The 27,195-nt window shown below is 47.3% G+C and overlaps 1 protein-coding gene and 1 long non-coding RNA gene across 2 annotated transcripts; one reads left to right on the forward strand and one right to left on the reverse strand.

Moving 5' to 3' along the window:
- Positions 1–309: 309 nt before the first annotated feature.
- Positions 310–10,151, reverse strand: LOC144888505 (uncharacterized). The gene is made up of 6 exons (XM_078766589.1): positions 9,733–10,151; positions 9,255–9,344; positions 4,019–4,412; positions 1,839–1,906; positions 923–1,036; positions 310–348 (listed from the first exon to the last, which is right to left on the reverse strand). Exons 3-6 carry the CDS (start codon positions 4,338–4,340, stop codon positions 316–318), a joined length of 537 nt encoding a protein of 178 aa, XP_078622715.1. The 5' UTR covers positions 4,341–4,412; positions 9,255–9,344; positions 9,733–10,151; the 3' UTR covers positions 310–315.
- A 363-nt stretch (positions 10,152–10,514) lies between these two features.
- On the forward strand, positions 10,515–13,720 carry LOC144888418 (uncharacterized). The gene is made up of 3 exons (XR_013620994.1): positions 10,515–10,623; positions 10,821–11,101; positions 12,102–13,720. It is a non-coding gene; the product is annotated as an uncharacterized LOC144888418 (long non-coding RNA).
- Positions 13,721–27,195: the final 13,475 nt, after the last annotated feature.

Raw genomic sequence — 27,195 nt, forward strand, 5'->3', positions numbered from 1 at the left:
TTGTCATGCCCCTGAACAAATTACTGGTCTCATGTGCGGGGGTAAAATTGATCAAATCCCGGTTCAATATGAATCCGCAAGAAAAAATTTCCACAAGGCATCCTTGCGGGCATTCTACCGCAAAATCACCAATGTAGTTTTTTAATACTCACCAAAGATGGGAAATGAAAGAATAATGTTGAAAACCTTCTTGCATTTTTGAAAATTCCACGTATAACTGAAATTGCTAAACCAACGTTCATATATATTTTAGGGTTAGCGTAAGCTTCTTGGCAATCCCAATCCCTCACCTATAAATATTTTATTATTCTTACCTCAATTTTTACCTTCACTTTCTTTGTCTTGCGTCTATTAATGATGAAAAAAAGAAAAAGGATGTTGAAGATTGTGCTTTTTGTGAGTATCTACTGCAAAACATGCATGATGCAAATTAGTTAATCAAAGTGTTACTTGTGTCATGTGTGCCACCAATTTTCCATGGACTCGTCATTTGCAAGTTCTAAAAATTACCTTGATTATGCAACGACTCACTTGACCTGGAATACAAGCAACTGTGCACAACCCCCAAATTACACACAAATAGATAGGTTGTTGCAGTTTTAGGAGATATTTGTATGATAATTTGGCAAAATGTAGAAATATTTGACCAAGCTCACCATGCCACTCCTTATATGAGCTTTCTCCCCTAAACCTCCAACGCTAACCCTTGTGTCATCTCAAACTTCCCCAGGATGTACCCATTCCTTTTCCCCTCCTTTTCTAAAAAAAAACAAAAATACATTTGTGCAATTCACCCTCCTCTCCCACCTGTGCGTGTATTACGTAGATGATTTTTTTACAGAAATAAAGAGCACTCCGACACATTGGGGAATTCATTGGACCGAATCACTTTTGCTTAAAGACACTTTGCTCATAGCCTCACCTGTGCCATCAGATGCAAAGCAAGCCAAGATAAGATGACATGGCCCAATAGAAGCCAGAGCAGGCCATGAGAAGCCCAGTGGCTCCAAAGAGCCCACTCAAAATCAGAAACGTCCTATACAACAAGAAACATATTAACAGTCATGTTATACCAGTGAGGATTGAAATTTTGTTAGTAACTGAAAGTTTATTACCTCCACCACCAAAGGTGGATGGATGTTATGTTTTCACCCCTGTCTGTCTGTCTGTCTGTCTGTATGTATGTATGTATGTGAACAAGATATCTCAAAAAGTTGTGAACGGATTCGGACGAAATTTGGCAGAGAGGTAGCGTATGTGACACAAACAAAATTATTAGATTTTGGTGAAGATCCGGATTCGGATCCGGCTAGTAGAATTTTTTTTTAAAGCGATTCTTCATCATTGGAAGATAGGGCCAAAAACGATACATAGCAGGATATCTCAAAAATTATGGACGGATTTGGACGAAACTTGGTGGAGAGGTCATGTGTGTGTGACGAGGACTAATCGATTCGATTTTGATGAAGATCTGAATATGGATTCTAATACGAGAGTTATTTAATTTTTAAGTGATTCTTCACCATTGAGGGATCCGGCGAAAAGCGATTATATAACATGATTTAAAAAAAGGTATAGATGTCTTATGATTAAACAAGGTGAATGAGTTGGTTAGGTGCCGAGAACAAGCCGATTAGATTTTGGTTCAGGTCCGAATCCAGATTCGGCCAATCGGGATACAAAACAAACTGTTCAGCCTGGTGGAGGTATGTACTCTACCGAGTGCCGTTCTAGTTTATACTGTCGTCCGTTAATGCAAGAATACCATTGCTAAAGTGCCTACAGTGTGTGCATTTGCAGCACTCATTTGTTTAATGTTTCAACAGTTATGAGCTCACCTTTTTTATGCCGAAGAAAAGGAATCCTTCTTTAAGAGAACCGTTCGAACCCAATGCCTCTTCATATTCTAAAGAACACAAAAATACAAAACAGTATCACAGACTGGTTCGTTCGTTTATATACAGCACAAGGCTGCGCGGTAGCATCATTGGCTGAGTGTGCCGCTGTGCCACTGATGCAATTCATGGTGCCGGCGATAGCTCGCCTACTCTTCGCGAAGAGCAGCATGGGATCTTTAACGCACACCAACATGTGGAACACCGGGATGACAGTTTATAGCCGGTTCGGGATTCAAACCCAGGATAGACAGCTTCGAGGCGAGTGTGCGTACCTCTAGGTCATCCTTTAAGCTCATTACAGACTGGAAGCAATAACTAAATACTTTGTTGTATTTTGATAATTAAATAATTGATATTTCTGTGCAAATATTAGCAAAATTTATTTCTACAGTTACATGGGAAATAACTGCCTCGTTGATAATAAAGAGGAAATCATATTTAGGTCGGGGAGAAGAGAAGATTTAATGGGTCATGAGCTCATGACAGAGGGGATACAAAATTGTTTTTATTGCATTTGTAGTATGTAAATTGACCAATGACATGCCAATCCTATCAACCATTCACCAAATGGGAGACTGCTAGATTCAGGACTCAATGCCATGTATCCATGGATACCTCCACACATGGCTTGCCGGATTTCCTCTCTAATCGTAGTCAACGTGTGGCCCTGGATGGAATTCTCTCATCTCCCCTTCCTGTTCAGGCTGGAGTTCCCCAAGGCAGTGTTCTGGGCCCTGTGCTTTTTCTGGTCTTCATCAATGATCTCTCCGACTATCTGGAAAATCCTCTCTATCTCTTTGCTGATGACTCCACTCTCTGCTGCTCCATTCCTCATCCCTCAGATCGGCAGTCTGCAGCCTCCTCACTCTCTGCAGACCTGGACAATCTCACAAAATGGTCAAACAAGTGGAACATGTCTTGCAATCCTGACAAATCTCACACTCTCACTTTGTCTCTCAGTAAAGACCGTCTGGACAACCCCCCAATCTACTTTCTCAACAATCATCTCCAAGAAGTTCTGTCACTCAAGCTTTTGGGGGTCTCACTATTTGCCATGATCTGTGCTGGGAAAACCACATTTCCAAGCTGGCCTCCAAAGCCAGTCGCCGACTGAGCATCCTCCATCGTGCGAAGTCCTTCCTTGGCACACCTGAGCTCCTCACCACATACAACAAGGCTTTCATCCGCAGCTCAATGGAATACTGCTCCCCCCTTTGGGCTGGTGCTCCTGCCTCACACCTAGCTCGGCTTCACGCTGTTGAAACCAAAGCATTCAGAATCATTGGTAGCTCCCATGATGAAGCTGATTCTATGGGCCTATCACTCGCTCACCGCAGGCAGGTTGGTGGTCTTTCAGTCTTCTACCGACTCCTCTCTGGCCTAGCTCCCCTTGCTCTGTCCCCCAAATTTTCTTGCAAGATGCACAATATCTGCCAGCAACCCTCTTTGGTGAAAATCAAGACCCTCTGCTCATCTTCACTCTTTCTTTCCTCTTATCTCCCGCCTCTGGAACAAACTCCCTCACTCTCTTCAATCCCTCTCCTCCCTCCAGGTCTTTAAAACAGCTGTTCACCACCATCTCTTATCTTCCCCCATCCAAAACCTTGATCTTTTCTACCCCCGTTAATTCACCCCAAATTCACCTCTTTCAATCTCCAACTTCTTTCCTGAAATTCCTAGTTACGTCAATTTGTTTTATACAGTGTGCCCTTTCCCTCCCCCTCCCTCCCCCCCCCCCCCCCCCCCACCGGCCCTCTCTCTTCCACAGATCTACCGACGTCCCTGTTCTCTACTGTTGTGCTTGTATGTTTTCCTTTCTCCCCCCTTCTGGTCTTCCGCTCCCTTTATTTATTGTATGTTTTATGTGTCTGTGCCTGTTCTCATGTGTAATGTGTTAGCTCTTACACGAGCCTTGACTCAGTATACAAATATATATATATATATCAATAAACAACCTATACCTCAGAGTAAATGTACAAGACATGTTCCAACTCAAGTTTGGGTTTGCAAGTGATATTAACACAAGAGTGAGCTTTATGTAGGCAACATAATATAAAACAAAATGAATGTGAATGAATCCCAAAAATAAAACGGATTAAATGACGAGTCGTTGAGCTCACCTTTAGAAACGACATGAACGAAGTAGAAGAGCAGCAAGTGAAAACCTACGATGTTGATCAAATAGAAGGCCTTCTCCAAGGGAAGCAATGGTGATAGGCAGAGTGTACAGGTTCTGTGGGAACTGGAACGTTGAGTGCGTCGCATCCAGGCAGAACCAGGCCCGTGGGAACCTGTTGCGGAGGAGCAGATGCTGTGGGAGCCAGGGTCTTGGATACCGGTCATCTTGTATCCAGGAACTTTGATACAAGGCCCAGTAGTGCCAGGGACCTGGGATCGGGTTCTACGGTAGATGTGGGTCCACACAGATCCAGACGTCTCCATGAAGCAGAGACCCCAGTAGGATAATCAATGGACTCCATTTAAAGAACCATTCCTCTGAGGTCCTGGTTTGAACTATACATGTTGATAAAAAAAGAAGAAGAACAGGCCAAATAACTTCATAATTAGCATGTATATCCATACCTAGATCAAAATGTACTCACAAACACATTTTCGTAATGCAATTAGAGTTTGCAACACTAAAATATAGATCATTTAAGCAATAGTCTGACAAATATGATGCTGTTGTCAGCTTTTCTGGGTGGTGCGAGGTGTGGTGCAAAAGCTGACGACTGAAGATGATCAATAGAGGGCCGGAGGGTGTAAACTCGAGCATCGAATTTAGTATTTTTCCAGCTCTTACCGTGTTTTACTGCGTTGGGACCTACTGTATGCCGAAAGGCCAGTTTTGAGACCTAGGAAGACAACCGTGCATTTGCTTTGATACCATCCTGCAAAGTAATCATTCCTGTCGGACAAAAAAACCACGCGGAGCCTCAAGCCTCAAATCCGAGCGGAATTCACTCCTTTTCTAACATTGAATTTGAACAGTTTGTCTGTCAAAACACTTTCTAAGATCCGTGCTGGGCAGATAGACTTACACACACGGATTGACAAGTTGGAAACCAGCATCAATGATTCTGTTGAATTTCAAGGTAAACGGATTTTGCTGCACTCGTGAACGAACTGGATGGGGTTATAACACGGACCGACCAAGACCAGAAAATCATGGCTGATAATGCTGAGCTGCTTGATAAACTTGATCGTTATTCGCGTCATAACCTCCGCGTTAATGGTGAAGATTGCTTGGCTCTGGCGAATCATCTTTTTACCGAGAAATTTAAAATGATGGATGTTGATCTGGAAACGTGTTCATCGTAATGGGCCTAAAATGGTTGTAAAGCCACAACTCCTCAAAGTTCAATCGGTACCGACACAGAATAAGGATCCTCCAACAGCAGCGTCGGGCCCTCTTTAACGACCAGTGCTATTGTGTCGAGGACATGACATAAATCGACCTCTGAGAAAAGGAGAGTCCTCTCAAGTATCCACAGCGTACAAGGAGGAAAGGAAGTATTGATTTGCGGCTGCCAAATGGTGGGGTTCTGGTGGCATATTGGCTCATTTCTATCATCAAGCTCAACTTGCTTTCATTTCATCACCTGCTATTTTGTTTATTTATTTCTCTTGTTACATTGCATTCTTAATTTTTTGGGGGGGGACTTCTCCCACAAGTCCTCCTGTAGACTTTTAAAATGATAATTATGATGTCATAGGTCATGTGGTACGGGCGCCATCTTGGAAAAACCGAACAACTTTGCACCTCTATATCTCCGAAAGCGCTGCGTAGAAAAAATTGAGACACGGCTCATTGTAAAGAACACCCCATGGGGACTATCATATGTTAATGATGATGTCATAGGTGCCTCCATTATGACATCATAATTCGACAAGTACAAAATTTCATCCGATCTGGATTAAATTTATTCAGTGTCATCTTGAGATACATTGGTGGGGGAAAAAAAAAAAAGACATCGGTCACGTGGTTCGGCAGCCATATTGGATTGAACATAACTCTGTGTCCTCAATAAACCACACAAACACAATGGCAAATAAACACCAAACAAACTACAAACATGGCCTGGAGAGGGTCTGCAATCTCTGATTTCTCTTTCTTGTTCCAAATGTATATGAATTTTCGAATAATCATTTTTATAATGGTACTTGATACAACTTGCAAGGCGATACCTTTCAATGATTTAAATATGCCACAAGACGGCTGCTTTTCCATTTTGACATGAATTTCAGGTGCTTTTGTAGACATTTCTATGATATTCAAGATTTTTTTATCCACTTTAAACCATTCCTCTTCTTCTGTTTATGGATTTACTGAAACTTGGTTCAGAGAATCTCCCCCTCCATATATTACTATGCCTAATTACAACCGTATTCATTCTTCATGTTCTGATAAAATCGGAGGTGGAGTCACGATGTTAATAATAGTTCTTGGCAATTTCATATACGAGACGACCTCATGCCATCTTCTGAGTTAAGAAAACATTTATTGAAATTGAATGAGATTTTTCCTGTAACTTGAGGTTTATGACGTTTATATGACATTTACAAGGCTCCTGGCTCGCATCCAGAAAATTTTGAATCACGTCTTGATTTTTGTCTTGATGTGTGGAAGGAAATCAAATCCTTATGTTCCCATCAAAAGGAGGAAATCAAAAGTTATGTTGGTAGGGATATCAACGACAACACCTTATGTTCCTTTACTGCAGACATCAAATCCATGGATTGGGGGGGGGGAGTCTATAAATCCCATCAAGCTAACTCTGCTCATGATATTTTTAGCTTATCTGGAATTGGAATTCCAGAGAAGGCATCGTCATCGTGCACCATCCGTCCCGTCCATCGCCTATTTCGACTTTTCCGGCCAAACCGCTGTACTGATCCGGCTGAAATTTGGCAGCAATGTTCCGCTCCTGACTGGTAACAGGGATTGCAAAGAACGTTCCAGTCACGTGACTGGAAGTGTATCAAAATGGCAGACTTGATAAATTCCTTCAAAAATCTTCTTCTCCAGATAGACCCCCCCAGTCAAAATGCTACCAAAGTTGGGTTACAACAAGAGGACAGCGTCCTGATAAATTGGAGGTCATGCCGATCACGTGACCTAAGTGTGCCAAAAAGGCGGACTTAGTAAATTCCTTCAAAAATCTTCTTCTCCAGACCGTCAAAAATCATCGGCATGCTACCCAATTTAGGTTACAATATTAGGCCAGGGCCCAGATAAACTACAGGTGCAGTGGGGTCCTATTTTTCTTGCTCTTCTGACTAACTCGTATAATCGCCATTTCCCACGTATTACTAAGAGGAGTGGAAGAGGAAAGACCAATTGTCCATGGATCACTCGATCTATTATAAACTCCCGTAAATATAAAAAAGGCTATCAGCGCTTCATACAGAATCCTTCTGAGAATAATGGGAAATATTATAAGAGTTACCGTAATTTATTAACCACAACTATCCGATTTTCCAAAAAACATCAGTAAAAAGGTTGAATATGAATAAAAATAACGAAGAATAATTGCCATGAAATTAATAAAATGATTGGTAAATGCAATAAAGCGGATATTCTGGAAAATAGCTCCAATGGGCAGGAGGTTTACTTCAATCCCATAGATATTTCTAATTCCATTCATTCTTATTTTACTAACATCAGCAAATAACTAGCAAACCAAATTTCAGCATCTAAATCACACTTCTCGGACTATTTGTACAGCTCCAACACGTCTTTTTTATGCCTCCGCCAACAAAGTCGCCGGAGGCATTACGTTTTCGGGTTGTCCGTCCGTCCGTCCATACGTCCATATGTCCATCCGTCCGTCCGTCCATACAGGCAAAACCTCGTTTTTCTCAGCAACCATATGTCCGATTGAGACAATACTTTCAGGGTAAGAGTGACACCCATGCAGAATGTTTTTATGACAATTGTGCCATCATAGGTCACGTGGTATGGCAGCCATCTTGGATTAAAAATATATAATTAAAAAATTAGTTCTCGGAAAGCGCTGAATGGAAAAATTTGAAACTTGGCACATTGTCAAGTACTCCCAGTGGGGAACAAAACCATGATAATGATGACATCATAGGTGAAGTGGTATACCAGCCAAAAATGTTTTCATAGAATTCCTTATCCTAAAAATCTGAAATTGCATGCACATGATCTATGACACATTTGTATTGAAATATTAAATTTATGAGATCATAGGTCACATGGGTTGGCAACCATATTGGATTGAAGGAAAATATTAAATAATTATATCTCTGAAACCACTCACCCTATCGATGCGAAATTTTACAAATATCATCTAACAGCACTGTTGCATATAGTTTGAAAATGATGACGTCATAGGTCATGTGGTTTGGCAGACATCTTGGATAGAAAAACGAACCTCATCCGATCAACACAAAACTTCACAAACGTGATCCCCTACCCATACATATGCAGCGTGATGGCATCTACCCGTTGGGGAACTATGCGGAGGCATATTGGTGACAGTCGCATTGTTCTAGTTTTTCTTGTACCGACAAATTATTTCAAAATAATTGAGATTAGCAGAAAGTTTACTCGTCCCACCAGATGTGGCTTTGATGATATTCGTTCTTCCGTGGTGAAGTCTGACATATCTTTTATTTCTAACCCCTTGGACCATATATTTAATCTATCTTTTCTTATTGTTTCCGTTACTTCGAATCTGAAGGTTGCTAAAGTTACTCCTATTTTTAAAGAAGAACAAGATCGGCAGGCTAGTCACAATTACAGACCCATATATGTTCTTCTGTGTTTTTCTAAAATTCTGGAGAGACCTGTTTGCAATCGTCTAATTAAAATTCTCTCTAAATTTAACAATATTTTTGATCAGCAGTTTGGCTTTCGTAGTAAACACTACAGATATGGCTCTTCTTCATTTGACAGATTTAATCTCTAATTCCCTCTCCGACAGATTGTGAACCGCTGCTGTTTTCATCGACTTGTCCAAAGCCTTTGATACGATCGATCATATTATTCTTCCCTCCATACTTGATTTCTATGGTGTCAGAGATTGTGATATTGAATGGGTTAAAGACTATCTTATTAATAGACAACAATTCAGTCCATTAAAAGCTCAAATTCTTCATGGACTTACTTATCAGTCATCGAGTTCCCCAAGAATCTATGCTTGGGCCACTTATTTTCCTCATATATACTACATGGCCAAAAGTATGTGGACACCCGAACATCACACCCGTATGTCATGTCCGCATTGCCTGCCAAGCTCAGGAGGCGCCATCTAGCAGTGAGTCCGTCATTGTGGATGTTAAATTCAGATACTGTCACAAGTGTATGCAAAACTCACAGTTACCGACCTGGTTTCGCCCTTGTTGGGGCTTCATCAGGGCAACGCCATCTTGGTGTTCCACCCCCATGAGTGCAACTTGGTCAGACCTGCGCAACTACTAATGGGTAGAAAAGTCAGTGTTACAGACCAGAATTGTCAACACACAAATGGGCAATTCCACGGTTACTCACATTACAATACATTATATTAATGTGTGTGTGTATATATATATATATATAATTTTTTTTATTTTATTTATATATATACAGTATATATATATATATACATGTAATGTGAGTAACCGTGGAATTGCCCATATGATGATGCTGGAGAAACGTCACCACTCACAGAAATTCTACCACGATCAACACCAAATGTCATGCCTAATACCATGGACAAGACACACATTTAATCAAGACACACGTTCGTATTCAGAAGCACAACAGCCATTGTTGGGAACCAGGTACAGCCATGTAATGTCCAGGTGGGAAGAACCACACACGTACCTGCTCGCGTCACCAGACGGTCGAAGACTCCGGCACAACCCAATCCACATTCAAGCAGAGCCCCATCAGCGGATTCGTTTGAACAAGAATGTGAACCTTTGGTCAGCAAGTCTTTGTTACACGTTCGTTGCTTCATTCTGACGCTGTTTCTCAAAACCCAACGACCATGCGTAAGAGATCTGACCAAAATGTGAAGGTGCCATGACGAATGGATCTATAAACTCCACTTAAAAAAATTATTAATCTCAGTTTGGATGTACACTACGTGCAGATAGCAAGAGCGAAAATCCCATAATCGAGGCTTTCTCGGTTGCGAAATTACAAACGACTTTCTTGTTCTTGTCAAACTTGCACACAAGTCGCACAGTGGGCCCTGAACCTGCATATACAAGCGATCTCCAAGTGCGGCGATTTAAACCTGTCAACTTCCGTGACAGGATTTTTATTTTTTATTTTAATAAATTTTTACATTAACTCCTCCTTTTATTCTTTCACATATAACCACATCCCTGTCAAATATTGACATTTAGTAAATACTAAGCGGAGGTTCCACATACCCGAAACAAAATTGCTAAAGTAAATTTGAAAAACACTGTCGCTAACGATACCGCTGTGGCCAACATATAGAGGTGAAAATATCGTAACTTGTTACTGTACTTATAGCCTATGAAACTAACCCATTATAATATGAAAATCACTTTAACATCTACAGACATTAGATTTAATCAAGACACCGGTACACAATGGTCTATTCTTCGAGACACCTTGGGATCCCGCTCTCCACGTGGTACGGTAACTACCGAGCTCTCGTCTCAAACAAACCACTGCACAATCCATGGTTGTTGCCCCATACCTCATCTGCAGGATTTTCGCTTCAACTTTACATGGGAAGTAAGTATTTGCAAAGCTTGATTTGGTGCGAGCGTATCATCAGTTACCTGTTGAGATGGTTGACATCCCCAAGACCACACCTTTCGGCCTATTTGAGTTTGTGTGTATGCCTGTTGGACAACGAAATGTGGCACAGACATTTCAACAATTCATCGACGACCTGACTTGTGGTCTCTCTTTCATCTCTACCCACGTAGATGACTTTCTTACTACTAGTGAGTCTCAAGAAGAGCATGAAGAACACCGACCGTACGACTCTTGTTCGCTCTCTTTTCTGAGTATGGCGTCATCATCAACCCAGGTAAGTGCCAGTTTTGGGGCTTCGTCAGTCACATCGATGACCATGGATGGCATCATCCGTCCACTCAACAAAGTCAAAGCCATCCAAGACTTCCCAGCACATGACAAACTACGCAAATCGAGAGAATTTATTCATCGGAGAAAACAATATTGTGCCTTCCGCTGAAATCAGAGCAAGGTGAATGTTTGACAAGAGGTGGTGCATGTGACAAGGACGAAATGATTAGATTTTGGTGAAGATCTGGATTCGGATCCGGCTACTAGAATTTTTTCAGTGATTCTTCACCATTGGGAGATCGGGCCAAAAACGATACAAAGCAGGATATCTCAAAAAGTTGTGGACGGATTTGGACGAAACGTTGTGGACCAGTTGGGTGTCTGACAAAGACAAACAGATTCGATTTTGGTGAAAGTCTGAATATGGATTCGGATATGAGAATTATTTAATTTCCTAAGTGATTCTTCACCATTGGGAGATAGAGCCAAAAACGATACAAAGCAGGATATCTCAAAAAGTTGTGGATGGATTTGGACGAAACTTTGTGGACCGGTTGGGTGTCTGACAAAGACAAACAGATTCGATTTTGGTGAAGGTCTGAATATGGATTCGGATATGAGAATTATTTAATTTCCTAAGTGATTCTTCACCATTGGGAGATACTCAGATCGGGCCAAAAACGATACATAGCGGGATATCTCAAAAAGTTATGGACGGATTTGGACTAAACTTGATGGGCAACTTGTGTGTGTGACAAGGCCAAATAGATTCAATTTTGGTGAAGATCTGAATATGGATTCGGATACGACAATTATTTAATTTTTAAGTGATTCTTCGCTATTGAGAGATCGGGCGAAAAGTGATATATAACATGATATTTTTAAAAGTTATGGACGAGTTATGTCTGAACTTGGTGGATGAGCTGGTTATGGTGACAAGAACAAGCCGATTAGATTTTGGTTCAGGTCCGAATCCAGATCCGACCTATCAGTGAGATACAAAACATGAACCGTTCAGCCTGGTGGAGGTATGCTCTCTACCGAGTGCCCATCTAGTTGCTGCTTGCATTGGCAAACACTATCAGCAAAATCAATGAAAGTGTAACTCTGAAGTTTTCGACTCGGTAATAGTGGCTCGTCACTTTCATAAAATAGAGTGCGACTAATTCTCGACTTTTCAGCTGCCTGTGTCAGGAAGAAGGCGCGGCCAATGAAAGACTGTTATTCTTCACATCCGTCCACTGCTTGGCACTGCCACACATCGTGATTTTGAACTTCGTAGTGAAGTGGCCATGTTTTTGGAATCAAAGGGTCATGGCCTGGTGGAAGTTGGAGGAATTATTTGAATGTAGTAATATGGAGTGCTCCTTCAAGGATATCGTCATCGAACACCTTTGTATCATAGGTGATGACATCGCTTTGTAATTTGACAAAGACAAGCAAGCATTACAGGAAAATCAGTGGATTACGTTAACTTATCCATGTGTCACTGTTTGCTTAACGTACTAGGTGCGAAAGGGAGGAGAAAGAGTGAGCTGAAATCCTGAAAAGGTGAACCAACTGAAAAAGTTTAGGAACAAGAATCCTAGATGGACGTCAGTTTGGCATCCATACTGATCACAAACCACTGACTTTTGCCCTACAGTCTACACCTGACGACACTCCCCCAGAGAGATACGCCACTTGGACTACATTTGCCTACATCTCCCAATTCACGACGGACTTGAGGAACATAAGTGGCAAGCACAACTCAACAGGTGACGCCCTATGAAGACGAAGAGTCAACACCATTGATGCATCGTCCACCATTGACTTTTAGGCCAATTCTCGTGCACAGGAAGGACACCACTGCAGCTTGGCAAGGTACCACTCTCTACTTCGAATGTGGCACTTTTACAGGCAACCCTCAGCATCATCCGTGACACTTCTACAGGCAACCCACGGCCTTACATCCGTGTTCAATTATGCCGTACTGTATTCGATGCCTCACACAATTGATCTCACCCTGGAATCAGAGCTGCGCAGCAGAACTGAACGTTATGTCTGGCCGGGCATCAACCGATATGTTAGAGCATGCGCTAAGATTTGTTTGCAATGTCAACGCTGCAAAGTACATCATCACACAAGACCACCATGAGGTTACCTTTGCAACACCAGATGCCAGATTTTATCTTGTACACGTTGACATTGTTGGCCTACTTCCTCCTTCATGTGGTAATACATATATTATCACATGCATGGACTGTTTCACTCAATGTCCGGAGGTTATACCAATCCCAGACATCCTTGTATATAATACTAATCTCGAACATGCCTTAATTTCACGTCGGGTGGCCATTTTTGGAGGACCATCAACTATTACCACTGACAGGAGTCGCCAGTTCGAGTCATCACTCTTCCACACACTCATCGACCTTCTTGGATTTCAAACAACATCTTACCACCCTTCATCTAATGGGCTAGTGCAGCACTTTCACCACCAGCTGAAAGTTTCATTGGAGGCCCATGCCAATCCTAGCTGGAATGATGCTCTCCTCATCGTCATGCTTGGTATTCAGACTGTGGTTAAGTCGGATCTAGGTTGCTGCGCCGCTCAACTTTGTTTGGAACGATCACCCGGTTATCTGGTCAATTTGTAGCACCTAGTCAAGCCGATTGCACTTTGGTTCCATGCAGTTATGTATTGTTACGTGTTACCTCCCCAAACTCCGTTTGCGGTGCCTCTCAGTGTCTCGAGAGGGAACGCGGCAGAAAGATTTGTTATTTTGAGTGTTCTAATAAACCATGGTAAAACCACACCAATGCAATTGTAGAGCAAAACAATTGTATTAAGAACTCTCACATACACAATAATAACACTCTTAAATAAAGTACAATAAAAACATCACTTGCATCAAATGAGCAATACATATGAGGGTACCATCATTCCCCAATGCTCTCAAAGCAATAAACTCACGATACGCCAAACATGAGGGGAATGTAACATTCCCCAAAGTCTGTGCACGGATCCCCACGCTGGTTGAAGGTTGAAGATGTGCAGAAGGACGAGAACAGGCAGTTATCGGCACGGCGGTGGACGAGAAGTTACGAGGTGAGAGGTCGATATGGGAATTGAGCCGATATGGGAACCAACGGCCATCAACACGATGGTGTCGATATGGGAATCTCAACGACCAAACACGATGCACCAAGCGGATGGCCTCTTCGAGGAAAAAATGGCCGATCAGCTTGTAATGGAGGCTCTTGCTTTCCTGCCAACAATAACTCACGCTTGGTAATAAAACCTGAGACACAGGTTTAATTGCAATCGCAATAAAGGACGATGTCACGGGCAATCCCTTTCACGGGAAACCTCAAATCATTCGCGCCCAAAATATCAAAAAAGTCTGCTCGCAGCCTCGATGCGACTTATGGCTGTATCTCTCATGGCCGTCTCCTCTCTTCTCTTCTCTTCCGGTTTCTTTTTTGCGTTTTTTCCTCTTTCCTTCACAAACATTTATTTTTACCAAAGTCATCTCCATTTCACACAAAAATCTTAACAACAATATTACCTGAAACTAAAAATCCTACAAGTACAATAACAACAAAGGCGGAAGTGACGAATCCATAACAGTATACATGTTGAGAGAACACACGAGGAACCTACGACCTCAACCTACAAAGGCCCAGCACAGGCACTCAAAGTTCGCCCTGACCTCTCCATGGACACTGATGTTTTCGTCATGTTGCTGGACGGCAACCACGTTACCATGGTCCATTTCAGGTCATTCAACGTGCTCAAGTTTTTCACCATCAACTTTAATGAAAAACATGACTGTCCGCATGGATCGATCGAAATCAGCCTACATTGACCAGAAGCTGATTTACATTCTGCTATCCTCGAAGGCGATGTCGAACACACCTGCACTCGACATCAAGCCACCTTCATCGTCGAAGCCTTCAGCATTAGCTACTCCACCAACCATAGTTCATCCAAAATCTTTAAGCAAACCACCTGAAGTGAGAAACACCAAATCTGGACACCAGGTACACTGGCCTGCCAAGATTGTGCACGTTTTTGTTACAAGATGAAGATTTACAACTTTGGCAGTGCAGTACCTTCATTCAACACAACATATATTGGCATCAATCACTCATCTTCATCACCTGCCACCTGCTGCTCCTTTCCAATAGTCGTGTGGCCGCTTTACCATGAAGCCTGGTTTTACCCTTTTTACCCACCAATAATCGTCTTTCTTTCTGGGTTGTTGTTTCCACCCCTCGGGCTCGTTTCGGAAGGAGAAATGGCGATTTCTTTTTTATTTCTTGGCCGATCTTTATCAAGAGAGAATGACATCATTTGGAACGCAAAGGACGGTGTGAAGAGGGCGGAAGGACTCACACTCTTGAAGGAGCTCAATTATAGTTCCCGGCGAATTGGAGTTATACCTGAGGAACTATCACTTTTCCTGGGACATCTCTTACACGACCCAGTTGGGGATTCAACTTTATCACTGGAATTTTTCACCATACCTGTGCTCGCCAGAAGTGTTCTCCTTTTACTCACGGACAATGCACGTCTTCCCTGAGGAGTTTGAAAGTTGTGGACGGATTTGGACGAACCTTGGTGGAGAGGTTGGTTGGGTGTGTGACAAGGACTAATTGATTCGATTTTGGTGAAGATCTGAAAATGGATTCTGTTAAAAGTTCAAGAATAACTCAATTAATTAATTAATTAACTCAAATAATTAAAAGTTCAATCACAGGATACGATAATTATTTAATTTTCAAGTGATTCTTCACCATTGAGAGATCGGGCAAAAAGTGATATATATTGTTGCGAATATGGAATTTGGCCTCCATATCCGCTTGTAAATATTCCCCTATTTTCTCCAATACTCCCCAACTTTCCCCAATCCCCCATTCCCTAGTCCCATTGCATGTAAATAACAATCAGTAGAGCCGACCTTCCCCTTATTCCCCCATTAAATGTCGTGCCCAGGTCCACCGCACCACACGTAGACAACTTTCGGACATCTTCCTAGTTATTCTTAATCTATGTCAGTTAAGGCCTCGTTTCCATTAATTATGACTCTTCGTTGCACCAGAATGTGATTATATGGCATCAGTAGTGAGTTTAGGACCTTTCCCATACCTCCTCCCATCTTCTTCCCCAAACAACAACAATAACAACAACTACAACAACAATTACAACTACCACTACGACTACAACAACAGAGGGGCGGGGAGTGTGCGTCCTCACACCGGCTCGGTTACCCGCCATGACCATGCGCTCCACGGCGTTACCCCGAAGGGGCTGGCTGTCAGCTCCTCGTCAGGGGCGGAGCCAGTAACCCCCCCACGCACCCAATGAGAAGCAACGTGCCGATTCCATCTGGGGCGGAGCTAACGAGCCGAGGGCGTGTCACTCCCCGCCGGATATACGCGGCCCCGCGCCGGATGTGATGTCAGATGCGCCTCAGCTTGGAGAGAGAAGCCACCGCCACCCCCAGCGCGACGATACCTCCCCGCATCTTTGGACCGGACCGGACCGTACTGTACCCTGCCCCGAGCCCAGGAGGACCTGGAGCCATCGATACCCGCTTTCCTGCCATCAACCCCCGTGTGAGTCAGCCGTTGTCCCGTTTGTCTGTCGTCTGTCCGGGGTTAATATAAGAGTGTGTCTAAGTGCCTGTCTTTCTGTGATTATACCTCTAGCCCCTGTAATCTGACCTTTCCGTACGAATATAATCTCCTCCGGAGGTCTTGAGAATTGAAACATTGGTGTCGTATTGTGTTATTGTAATCCAGCCGGGTGTCTTCTTTTTCTTATTGAGCCAGCATCGCGCGACTAGTCAACGTTCGGGCACAATCGGGTAACTTGTGCAGACGTGGTCATACCATAAAACCGCTCGGTAAATAACATCCAAGCCACGTCTGTAACAATATATAACATTGAAAGAGCTGTGCTCCAACGCGAGTCGAAAGGATTGACGCGACCAAAGACGGAAATTCGTCCGAGTTGCTTTATTGCACGTATCAAACTCGGGTACTCTGAAAAGCCCGTTTATCGGGCAGCAATATATATACACATCATGCCGGAGCGTTTGCCCGGGAAAGGCGAGAGCGGGCGTGCCCGGGCGTCCTGGGCGAGCCCTGGAAAGGCGAGTCTGGACATGCCCGGGCGTCCTGGGCGAGCCCTGGAAAGGCGAGAGCGGGCATGCCCGGGCGTCCTAGGCGAGCCCGGCATGGTGATCGCTCCCTGGCCGCGTTCTCGGTAGGTGCAAGGCGATTGTGTATACCCAGCGGTAACCGCTACACACGCCCCTCCAGAATCGACTTGCACCGGCAGGATCAATTTAAGGGGGGTCCTGATGACCTGGCCGAAGCGACCCCTGGAGGGTCGTGGGGGGGGGGGTCCGGTGTGGTGGCGGGTGGTCGAGCGGGGGGAACCGTGGACGGGGGGCGGCCTCGCCGCGGAGGAAGGGCCAACCGTGGTGGCTGGTCGACGTCCACGTGCACCGGCTTGAGGCGGTCCACCGAAATCCGGTCCGACCTGCCGCCGATGTCGATGACGAACGACTTGTTGTCCCGTTGCAGGACCCGGAAGGGCCCGTCGTACGGCGGCCGGAGTGGCCACCGGTGTGCGTCATGACGCACAAAAACGTACTCCGCTGTGCGAAGCGCTGGGGGGACGTAGGACTGGGGGCCACCGTGGCGGGACGTTGGCACGGGGGCAAACCGTCGGGCGGCCTCCTGGAGGTCCGAGCGCTGGCGAGCTGCGGACCAGGGACTGGTAGCGTCGGGCACGAACTCGCCCGGGACGCGGAGCGGCTGGCCGTAGACGAGCTCGGCGGTGGACGCCTGGAGGTCCTCCTTTGGGGCCGTGCGGAGGCCCAAAAGGACCCACGGCAGCCGGTCGGCCCAACCGTCGTCCTGGAGGCCAGCCATGAGCGCGGCCTTCATGGAGCGGTGAAAACGCTCGCACAACCCATTGGCTTGGGGGTGGTAGGCCGTGGTACGGTGGAGCTGGACTTCCAGGTTGCGGGCGACCGCGCCCCACAGCTCGGAGGTGAACTGCGGACCGCGGTCCGAAGAGATGTCCGCCGGTGCGCCGAAACGGGCGACCCAGGTGGCGATGAAAGCCTGTGCCACGTCGGCGGTGGTGGTGGAAACGAGGGGAACGGCCTCCGGCCACCTGGTGGTCCTGTCCACCATGGTGAGCAGGTGTGTGAAACCCCGCGATGGGGGAAGGGGGCCCACCAGGTCCACTTTGACGTGGTCGAAACGCCGTTTGGGCACGGTGAAAGGTGCCAGCGGGGCCTGGGTGTGGCGGTGGACCTTGGCCCGCTGGCAGGCCGTGCAGGCGTTGGCCCAATCGCGGACGTCCCGTCGAAGGCCGTGCCAGACGAAACGCGCCGACACCAGCTTCTGGGAAGCCTTCCGGTCCGGGTGGGAAAGGCCGTGGATGGAGGCGAAAATGCGGCGCTGCCAGGTAATGGGCACGATGGGGCGAGGCTGGCCTTGGGAGACGTCGCAGAGCAGGACAGTGTCCGCGAAGGGGACGTCGGCCAGGCGGAGGCCCGTGTCCGCCGCCCGGAGGGCTTGCACCGTGGTGTCGGTGGTTTGGTCGGCCGCCATGAGCGCGAAGTCCACGCCGAGGTGGACCGCGTTCGCGCTGACCCGAGAGAGACAGTCGGCCACGGCATTGTCTTTGCCGGCGACGTGCCGGATGTCCGTGGTAAATTCCGACACGGCGGAGAGGTGGCGCTGCTGGCGGGCCGACCACGGCTCCGTGACTTTGGCCATTGCGTAAACCAACGGCTTGTGGTCGACGAAAGCCGTGAACGGGCGGCCCTCCAGGAGGTGCCGGAAATGGCGAATGGCCAGGAATAGACCGAGGAGCTCGCGGTCAAACGTGCTGTATTTTAACTCGTTCGGCCGGAGTTGCCGGCTAAAGAAAGCGAGTGGCTGCCAAACCCCGTTCACCCATTGTTCATGTACGGCGCCCACCGCGTAGTCGGAGGCGTCCGTAGTGAGGGCGATGGGAGCGTCGAGCACCAGGTGAGCCAGCAGCGTAGCGTCGGCGAGGGCCCGCTTCGCGCTCGTGAGTGCCGCGTCCATGGCCGCGGACCAGACGATGTCATGCTTGGCCGGCTTGCCCCGGAGGGCTTCGTAAAGGGGCCGCATGAGCTGAGCAGCGCGGGGCACAAAACAGTGATAAAAATTCACCATGCCGAGGAACTCTTGCAGGGCCTTGATGGAGCGGGGACGCGGGAACTTGGTGATGGCCTCGACCTTGGTCGGCAGCGGCACAGCCCCGGTCTTGGTGATGCGGTGGCCCAAAAAGTCAACGGCCGTCGTGCCGAAGTGGCATTTGGCCGGGTTGATGATTAAGCCATGCTCGCTGAGGCGTCCGAACAGTGTTCGGAGGTGGAGGAGGTGCTCGGCCCGGGACGTGCTGGCGACGAGGATGTCGTCCAGGTAGACGAAGAGAAATGGCAGGTCGCGCACCACGCCGTCCATCAAGCGTTGGAACACCTGGGCCGCGTTCTTGAGGCCAAACGGCATCCTCAAAAATTCGAACAGGCCGAACGGCGTAATGACGGCCGTTTTTGGGACGTCGGCCGGCCTGACAGGTACCTGATGGTATCCCCGTATCAGGTCAATTTTTGAAAAAATGACCTGTCCTGCCAAACGGGCGGAAAAGTCTTGGCTGTGCGGGATCGGATACCTGTCGGGGGTGGTAGCGTCGTTGAGGCGGCGGTAGTCGCCACATGGGTGCTATCCGCCCCCCGGCTTTGGCACGATGTGCAGTAGTGAGGCCCACGCGCTATCGGAGCGCCGCACAATGCCGAGGCGCTCCAAGGCGTCAAACTCGGCTTTGGCCACGGCGAGCTTGGCCGGGTCGAGGCGGCGGGCTCTGGCGTAGACCGGCGGGCCGGTAGTTGGTATGTGGTGCTCGATGCCATGTCTCACTGCGACGGCCAAAAACGTCGGTCGCGTGAGGGCCGGGAATTCCACGAGCAGGCGAGCGAACTCGTTCGCCGCTGGGAGGGCGCATGCTAGTTCGGTCGGCGCGGAGCTGCTCATCGTACATGCCAGGGAGCTGAAGGTCTCGGCGTTGACAAGGCGACGTCGTTTGACGTCGACCAGCAGCCCGTGCGCGCAGAGGAAGTCGGCGCCCAGCAAAGCCATGGGCACGCTTGCGGTCACAAAGGTCCAATTAAAGTGCTGGCTGCCGAAGCAGAGGGTGATGTTGCGCGGGCCGAAGGTGCGTATGGCCGATCCATTGGCAGCGACCAAGGAAGGGCCGAAAACCGCGGTCTGCTTGTCCTGCTCGGAGGCGGGTATGACGCTCAGTTGGGCGCCGGTGTCACACAGGAAACGCCGCCCGGACGCTTTGTCCTTAATAAAAAGCAAGTTGCCCGAGTGGCCGGCGCTCATGGCTAGTAATGAACGCCGGCTCGCCCGTTTCCCGACTTGCCGAAAGTGCACGGGGTCGGCATGTCCGAGCCTTCCGTCCAAACCTGGCATGGTAATAACACCACTCCTGGTCAGGTGGAGGCCCCGGCCGTCGTGTTGGAAGCGGTCGGCGTGGCGTGGCGGCCGCCAGTTGCACCGGCAGTTCGGCCTCCAACCGCGCAGGGCGCTCGGGCACCATGGGCGTCGCCTCGGACGGCGGCGGGCTCCAGGTAGCCGCCCCGATGTGCTGGCCTGCCGAGGAGATCTTGTCGGCTTCCCTGGCAAGGGCGCGGGGATCCACGATCTGCGTGCCTGCCAGGGCGAAGCGGACCTGGCTAGGCAGCTGGCGGAGGAACAGCTCTCGGAAAAGAAAATCCGACGAGTGCGTCCCGAGCAGTGAGAGCATGTAATCCATTCGCTCGGACGGGCGCGTGTCGCCGAGCTCGGGCAGGTCGAGCAGGTGTCGTGCGCGTTCTGCCGGCGGGAGGTCGAATGCGTCGAGGAGGAGCGTCTTGATCACGCCATACTTGTCAGTGGCTGGCGGGCGCTGCAGGAGGCTCAGGGCGCGGGCCGCGGTGGCGGAGCCGAGCGCCACTACCACATGGTGGAAGTGGGTGTCGTCGGCGGTGATGCCTCGCAGGGCAAACTGGGAGTCCGCCTGGGCGGCGAACCAAACCGCCGCGTGAGCCTCCCAGAAGGTAGGCAGTTTAAGGGCAACTGCCGTGTCCATGTCGTGGGTCACCAATGAAGGAGCTGTGCTCCAACGCGAGTCGAAAGGATTGACACGACCAAAGATGGAAATTCGTCCGAGTTGCTTTATTGCACGTATCAAACTCGGGTACTCTGAAAAGCCCGTTTATCGGGCAGCAATATATATACACATTCTGCCGGAGCGTTTGCCCGGGAAAGGCGAGAGCGGGCGTGCCCGGGCGTCCTGGGCGAGCCCTGGAAAGGTGAGTCTGGACATGCCCGGGCGTCCTGGGCGAGCCCTGGAAAGGCGAGAGCGGGCATGCCCGGGCCTCCTAGGCGAGCCCTGGAAAGGCGAGGCTGGGCGTGCCCGGGCGTCCTGGGCAAGTCCTGGAAAGGCGAGTCTGGACATGCCCGGGCGTCCTGGGCGAGCCCTGGAAAGGCGAGAGCGGGCATGCCCGGGTGTCCTGGGCGAGCCCTGGAACGGCGAGTCTGGGCATGCCCGGTGAAAGACGAGACCGGGCGTGCCCGGGCGGCCTGGACGAGCCCGGCCTGGTGATCGCTCCCTGGCCGCGTTCTCGGTAGGTGCAAGGCGATTGTGTATACCCAGCCGTAACCGCGACAACATGATATTTAAAAAAGTTATGGATGACATGACTAAACTAGGTGAATGAGTTGGGTAGTTGACAAGAACAAGCCGATTAGATTTTGGTTCAGGTCCGAATCCAGATCCGGCCTATCAGTGGGACACAAAACAAACTGTTCAGCCTGGCGGAGGTATTCTCTCTACCGAGTGCCCTTCTAGTTTAGTATTTGTCTGTCTGGCAGTGAAACAAGATTGAAAATCATTCCAAACAGGAAACTTGCTGTTTTTAAGTACGTCATAAAGGACACAAACAACAGGCATGAAGAACTAATGTAATGTGTTAGATAGATACGGTGGTGTAAAAGTCGTTGGTTAAAACGGCAGTGAATTGTGGAATTAATTTATTTATACAACTTTTACAATCGTTATTTCATTTAAATTGAATTATACATTTGATCACTGCAGAACACAAATCGCCCCCTCGTTATTCCAAGAGCCTCCAGTTTTGCAGTAGTTGGACATGTACTTTAATCTATAACACGGTGTATAATTTGGGTGGTATATAACAAATCAGCACTGCTTCACGAGCCCTAAACTTCTGTATTTTTTTTAGATGATCTTTTAAAATCGTTATCTTATTAAAATTGAAGTATAAAGTTGAACCCTGCGAGGGGGAACGTGTTCAATGAACTCTCTAGTTCCAATCTTCAATCTATCTAATAAATGGCGGGTAGGAATTGTATTAATCATCGGAGATTGTACGCAGTAAAAATTGGATTTGGCATTAGGCGAGAGCACCGGCACACAACGGCATCTCTTTTCAAAAGGCACGAAGGAACCTTTCTCCTTGGGTGCTCGTAGACGGAACAATTGGCGTGACTCCCACATGAGACAGACTTGACAACATGTCCTTGCTGCTGCCATTCCACAAATATTAAATAAAATTATTCTTATTTTTAATGGGCACAATCATAACTTCATTCTTGTGGGGTTTGCGGTGGGCGTTACGGGGGATTTTTGGGTCCAAGTCTTTCATGAACTGGCTGGCCAGGCCTGACGTTCGACAAAGTAATTAGGGCAGGAATTTGTAGTTTGTTCAGGGTGAAATTTCTGCGAAACACCAGGGTGACAGTTTATAGCTGGGTCGGTATTCAAACCCAGGATAGACAGGGTTCCTCCATGGTCTAGGACATCCTGCGAACTTTTATGAAATAAAATTCACTCTTTTAAAATGACCGTTGGCTCAAAAAACATTTTTATTGCTTCAAAGTCCCACGAGGTGGCAGAAAACCACAAATATATATATATATAATCATAACCATCTGCACTGCTCAGCTCTCACCCCTAAACCTGTGTATTGCACATACCACATCATGGAATTATGGGTAATATGTACAAGGTGAGGTAGCTACCTGAGTGTTACCAGTTCTGGGTTTGATAACAGATCGACAAAACAAATGGTCACTTTGATCCGGGATGGTTTTGGTGTTAGGGGGCGCTGCATCGCGGAGCACGCCGTCATCCCCAGGCGGGATTAAGCCGGCTGTCCCGTCTGCAAGACGATGTAAAAGACACCAGCGGATCTTTTTATAACACTTGACCTTGCCAAGATGGCTCGTACCGTGACCAAATAAATCCTGCCTTAAAATAAGTGAGCTCCGTATCAAAGAGTTCTAATAATGTGTGCTTGAAGAGGCTTGGGTGGGTGCGGTGCGATCCAAGGAATGGTCGTTAAATGTGACCTCAAAACCACACTGGCTTAGCTCATGAACACAGTAACCACCATAACCACTCGAACCACCCAGCAGATGACATGATGTCAGCGAGATTGCCGTGGAAACCGCGTGTCCTCCCGGTGTGTCGAGGATGATCCACGACGGATATTACACTGTGGGGGTTGTGTGCACTGTACAGGGGAATCCACAAAGGATATTACACTGTGGGGTTTGTGTGCACTGTACAGGGGAATCCACAAAGGATATTACACTGTGGGGTTTGTGTGCACTGTACAGGGGAATCCACAAAGAATATTACACTGTGGGGTTTCTGTGCACTGTACAGGGGAATCCACAAAGGATATTACACTGTGGGGTTTGTGTGCACTGTACAGGGGAATCCACAAAGGATATTACACTGTGGGGTTTGTGTGCACTGTACAGGGGAATCCACAAAGGATATTACACTGTGGGGTTTGTGTGCACTGTACAGGGGAATCCACAAAGGATATTACACTGTGGGGTTTGTGTGCACTGTACATGGGAATCCACAAAGGATATTACACTGTGGGGTTTGTGTGCACTGTACAGGGGAATCCACAAAGGATATTACACTGTGGGGTTTGTGTGCACTGTACAGGGGAATCCACAAAGGATATTACACGGTGGGGGTTGTGTGCACTGTACAGGGGAATCCACGAAGGATATTACACTGTGGGGGTTGTGTGCACTGTACAGGGGAATCCACAAAGGATATTACACTGTGGGGGTTGTGTGCACTGTACAGGGGAATCCACAAAGGATATTACACTGTGGGGGTTGTATGCACTGTACAGGGGAATCCACAAAGGATATTACACTGTGGGGGTTGTGTGCACTGTACAGGGGAATCCACGAAGGATATTACACTGTGGGGGTTGTGTGCACTGTACAGGGGAATCCACGAAGGATATTACACTGTGGGGTGTGCACTGTACAGGGGAATCCACGACGGATATTACACTGTGGGGTTTGTGTGAACTGTACAGGGGAATCCACAAAGGATATTACACTGTGGGGGTTGTGTGCACTGTACAGGGGAATCCACAAAGGATATTACACTGTGGGGGTTGTGTGCACTGTACAGGGGAATCCACAAAGGATATTACACTGTGGGATTTGTGTGCACTGTACAGGGGAATCCACAAAGGATATTACACTGTGGGGGTTGTGTGCACTGTACAGGGGAATCCACAAAGGATATTACACTGTGGGATTTGTGTGCACTGTACAGGGGAATCCACAAAGGATATTACACTGTGGGATTTGTGTGCACTGTACAGGGGAATCCACAAAGGATATTACACTGTGGGGGTTGTGTGCACTGTACAAGGGAATCCACAAAGGATATTACACTGTGGGGTTTGTGTGCACTGTACAGGGGAATCCACAAACGATATTACACTGTGGGGTTTGTGTGCACTGTACAAGGGAATCCACAAAGGATATTACACTGTGGGGTTTGTGTGCACTGTACAGGGGAATCCACAAAGTATATTACACTGTGGGGTTTGTGTGCACTGTACAGGGGAATCCACAAAGGATATTACACTGTGGGGTTTGTGTGCACTGTACAGGGCAATCCACAAAGGATATTACACTGTGGGGTTTGTGTGCACTGTACAGGGGAATCCACAAAGGATATTACACTGTGGGGTTTGTGTGCACTGTACAGGGGAATCCACAAAGGATATTACACTGTGGGGTTTGTGTGCACTGTACAGGGGAATCCACAAAGGATATTACACTGTGGGGGTTGTGTGCACTGTACAGGGGAATCCACAAAGGATATTACACTGTGGGGGTTGTGTGCACTGTACAGGGGAATCCACAAAGGATATTACACTGTGGGGGTTGTGTGCACTGTACAGGGGAATCCACAAAGGATATTACACTGTGGGATTTGTGTGCACTGTACAGGGGAATCCACAAAGGATATTACACTGTGGGGTTTGTGTGCACTGTACAGGGGAATCCATAAAGGATATTACACTGTGGGGTTTGTGTGCACTGTACAGGGGAATCCACAAAGGATATTACACTGTGGGGGTTGTGTGCACTGTACAGGGGAATCCACAAAGGATATTACACTGTGGGGGTTGTGTGCACTGTACAGGGGAATCCACAAAGGATATTACACTGTGGGGTTTGTGTGCACTGTACAGGGGAATCCACAAAGGATATTACACTGTGGGGGTTGTGTGCACTGTACAGGGGAATCCACAAAGGATATTACACTGTGGGGTTTGTGTGCACTGTACAGGGGAATCCACAAAGGATATTACACTGTGGGTTTGTGTGCACTGTACAGGGGAATCCACAAAGGATATTACACTGTGGGGGTTGTGTGCACTGTACAGGGGAATCCACAAAGGATATTACACTGTGGGGTTTGTGTGCACTGTACAGGGGAATCCACAAAGGATATTACACTGTGGGGTTTGTGTGCACTGTACAGGGGAATCCACAAAGGATATTACACTGTGGGGTTTGTGTGCACTGTACAGGGGAATCCACAAAGGATATTACACTGTGGGGGTTGTGTGCACTGTACAGGGGAATCCACAAAGGATATTACACTGTGGGGTTTGTGTGCACTGTACAGGGGAATCCACGACGGATATTACACTGTGGGGGTTGTGTGCACTGTACAGGGGAATCCACGAAGGATATTACACTGTGGGGTTTGTGTGCACTGTACAGGGGAATCCACAAAGGATATTACACTGTGGGGTTTGTGTGCACTGTACAGGGGAATCCACAAAGGATATTACACTGTGGGGTTTGTGTGCACTGTACAGGGGAATCCACAAAGGATATTACACTGTGGGGTTTGTGTGCACTGTACAGGGGAATCCACAAAGGATATTACACTGTGGGGTTTGTGTGCACTGTACATGGGAATCCACAAAGGATATTCCACTGTGGGGTTTGTGTGCACTGTAGAGGGGAATCCACGATGTGTGGATATTACACTCTGGGTTTATGTGAACTGTACAAGGGGAATCACCGCCATGACATATTCGGGATCGCTCTGTTTTATGTTCCCATTCCTTAGCTCAGGCTCGTGGGACCCTGGGTTCGAATCCCACGCGTTGCGTTAATTTGTCCAGCGATCCCCTCAATCCCATATACAACCTATAAACAGAACTACCAAACAAACGTGGAACGGACTCCAGTCTAATGGCGAACTGAAAAGAAAAGAAAGTAATAAATATTATTCACATGTCATAATATGGCCGAGACATAAAAAGGTGCGTTTTATGGGTTCCTTTATGGTCGGTGTAGTGGAGTTGGTGATGACAGAGAGGAAAGGGAAGGTGTCATCTATTCACCCACAACCATACACTCAAGAGCACGTACAAGCTCGTGGGACATCTCAATGTTTAACAACAACAATTCCAGTTGAGAGATTGATGTTTCGCTCCTGTCGGACTCATCAATGTAACAAAAGAGAGGGAAACGTTAAATGGAGGACAGACAGGTGTGATACAAACCGCTGCCGACTCGCTACCAGTGAGCACATAATGGTGAGGGCGTTTTTAACACCAAAACGTTAGACAAACACTCTTATTTGCTCCGCGTGTTTGTGCTGGCCTGGGCGCCCATAACAATGTCGCTGCTCGGACAAAGGTCGGTATTATTAGACACAACTGGAAACTTCCTTTGCCTATTATTAACCCGCGGAGCTTTGCGGTTTTTAGCGATGACTCATATAAGCCATTCCTCCACACCCCCACACCCTATTACTCACACCTCGGCCCCCCTGTAAACACCAACCCCCCTTAATCACAACCCACACCC

The sequence above is a fragment of the Myxine glutinosa genome, chromosome 12 (assembly GCF_964187855.1).
Source record: "Myxine glutinosa chromosome 12, kmMyxGlut1.1, whole genome shotgun sequence".
In the NCBI taxonomy this organism is placed as follows: domain Eukaryota; kingdom Metazoa; phylum Chordata; class Myxini; order Myxiniformes; family Myxinidae; genus Myxine; species Myxine glutinosa.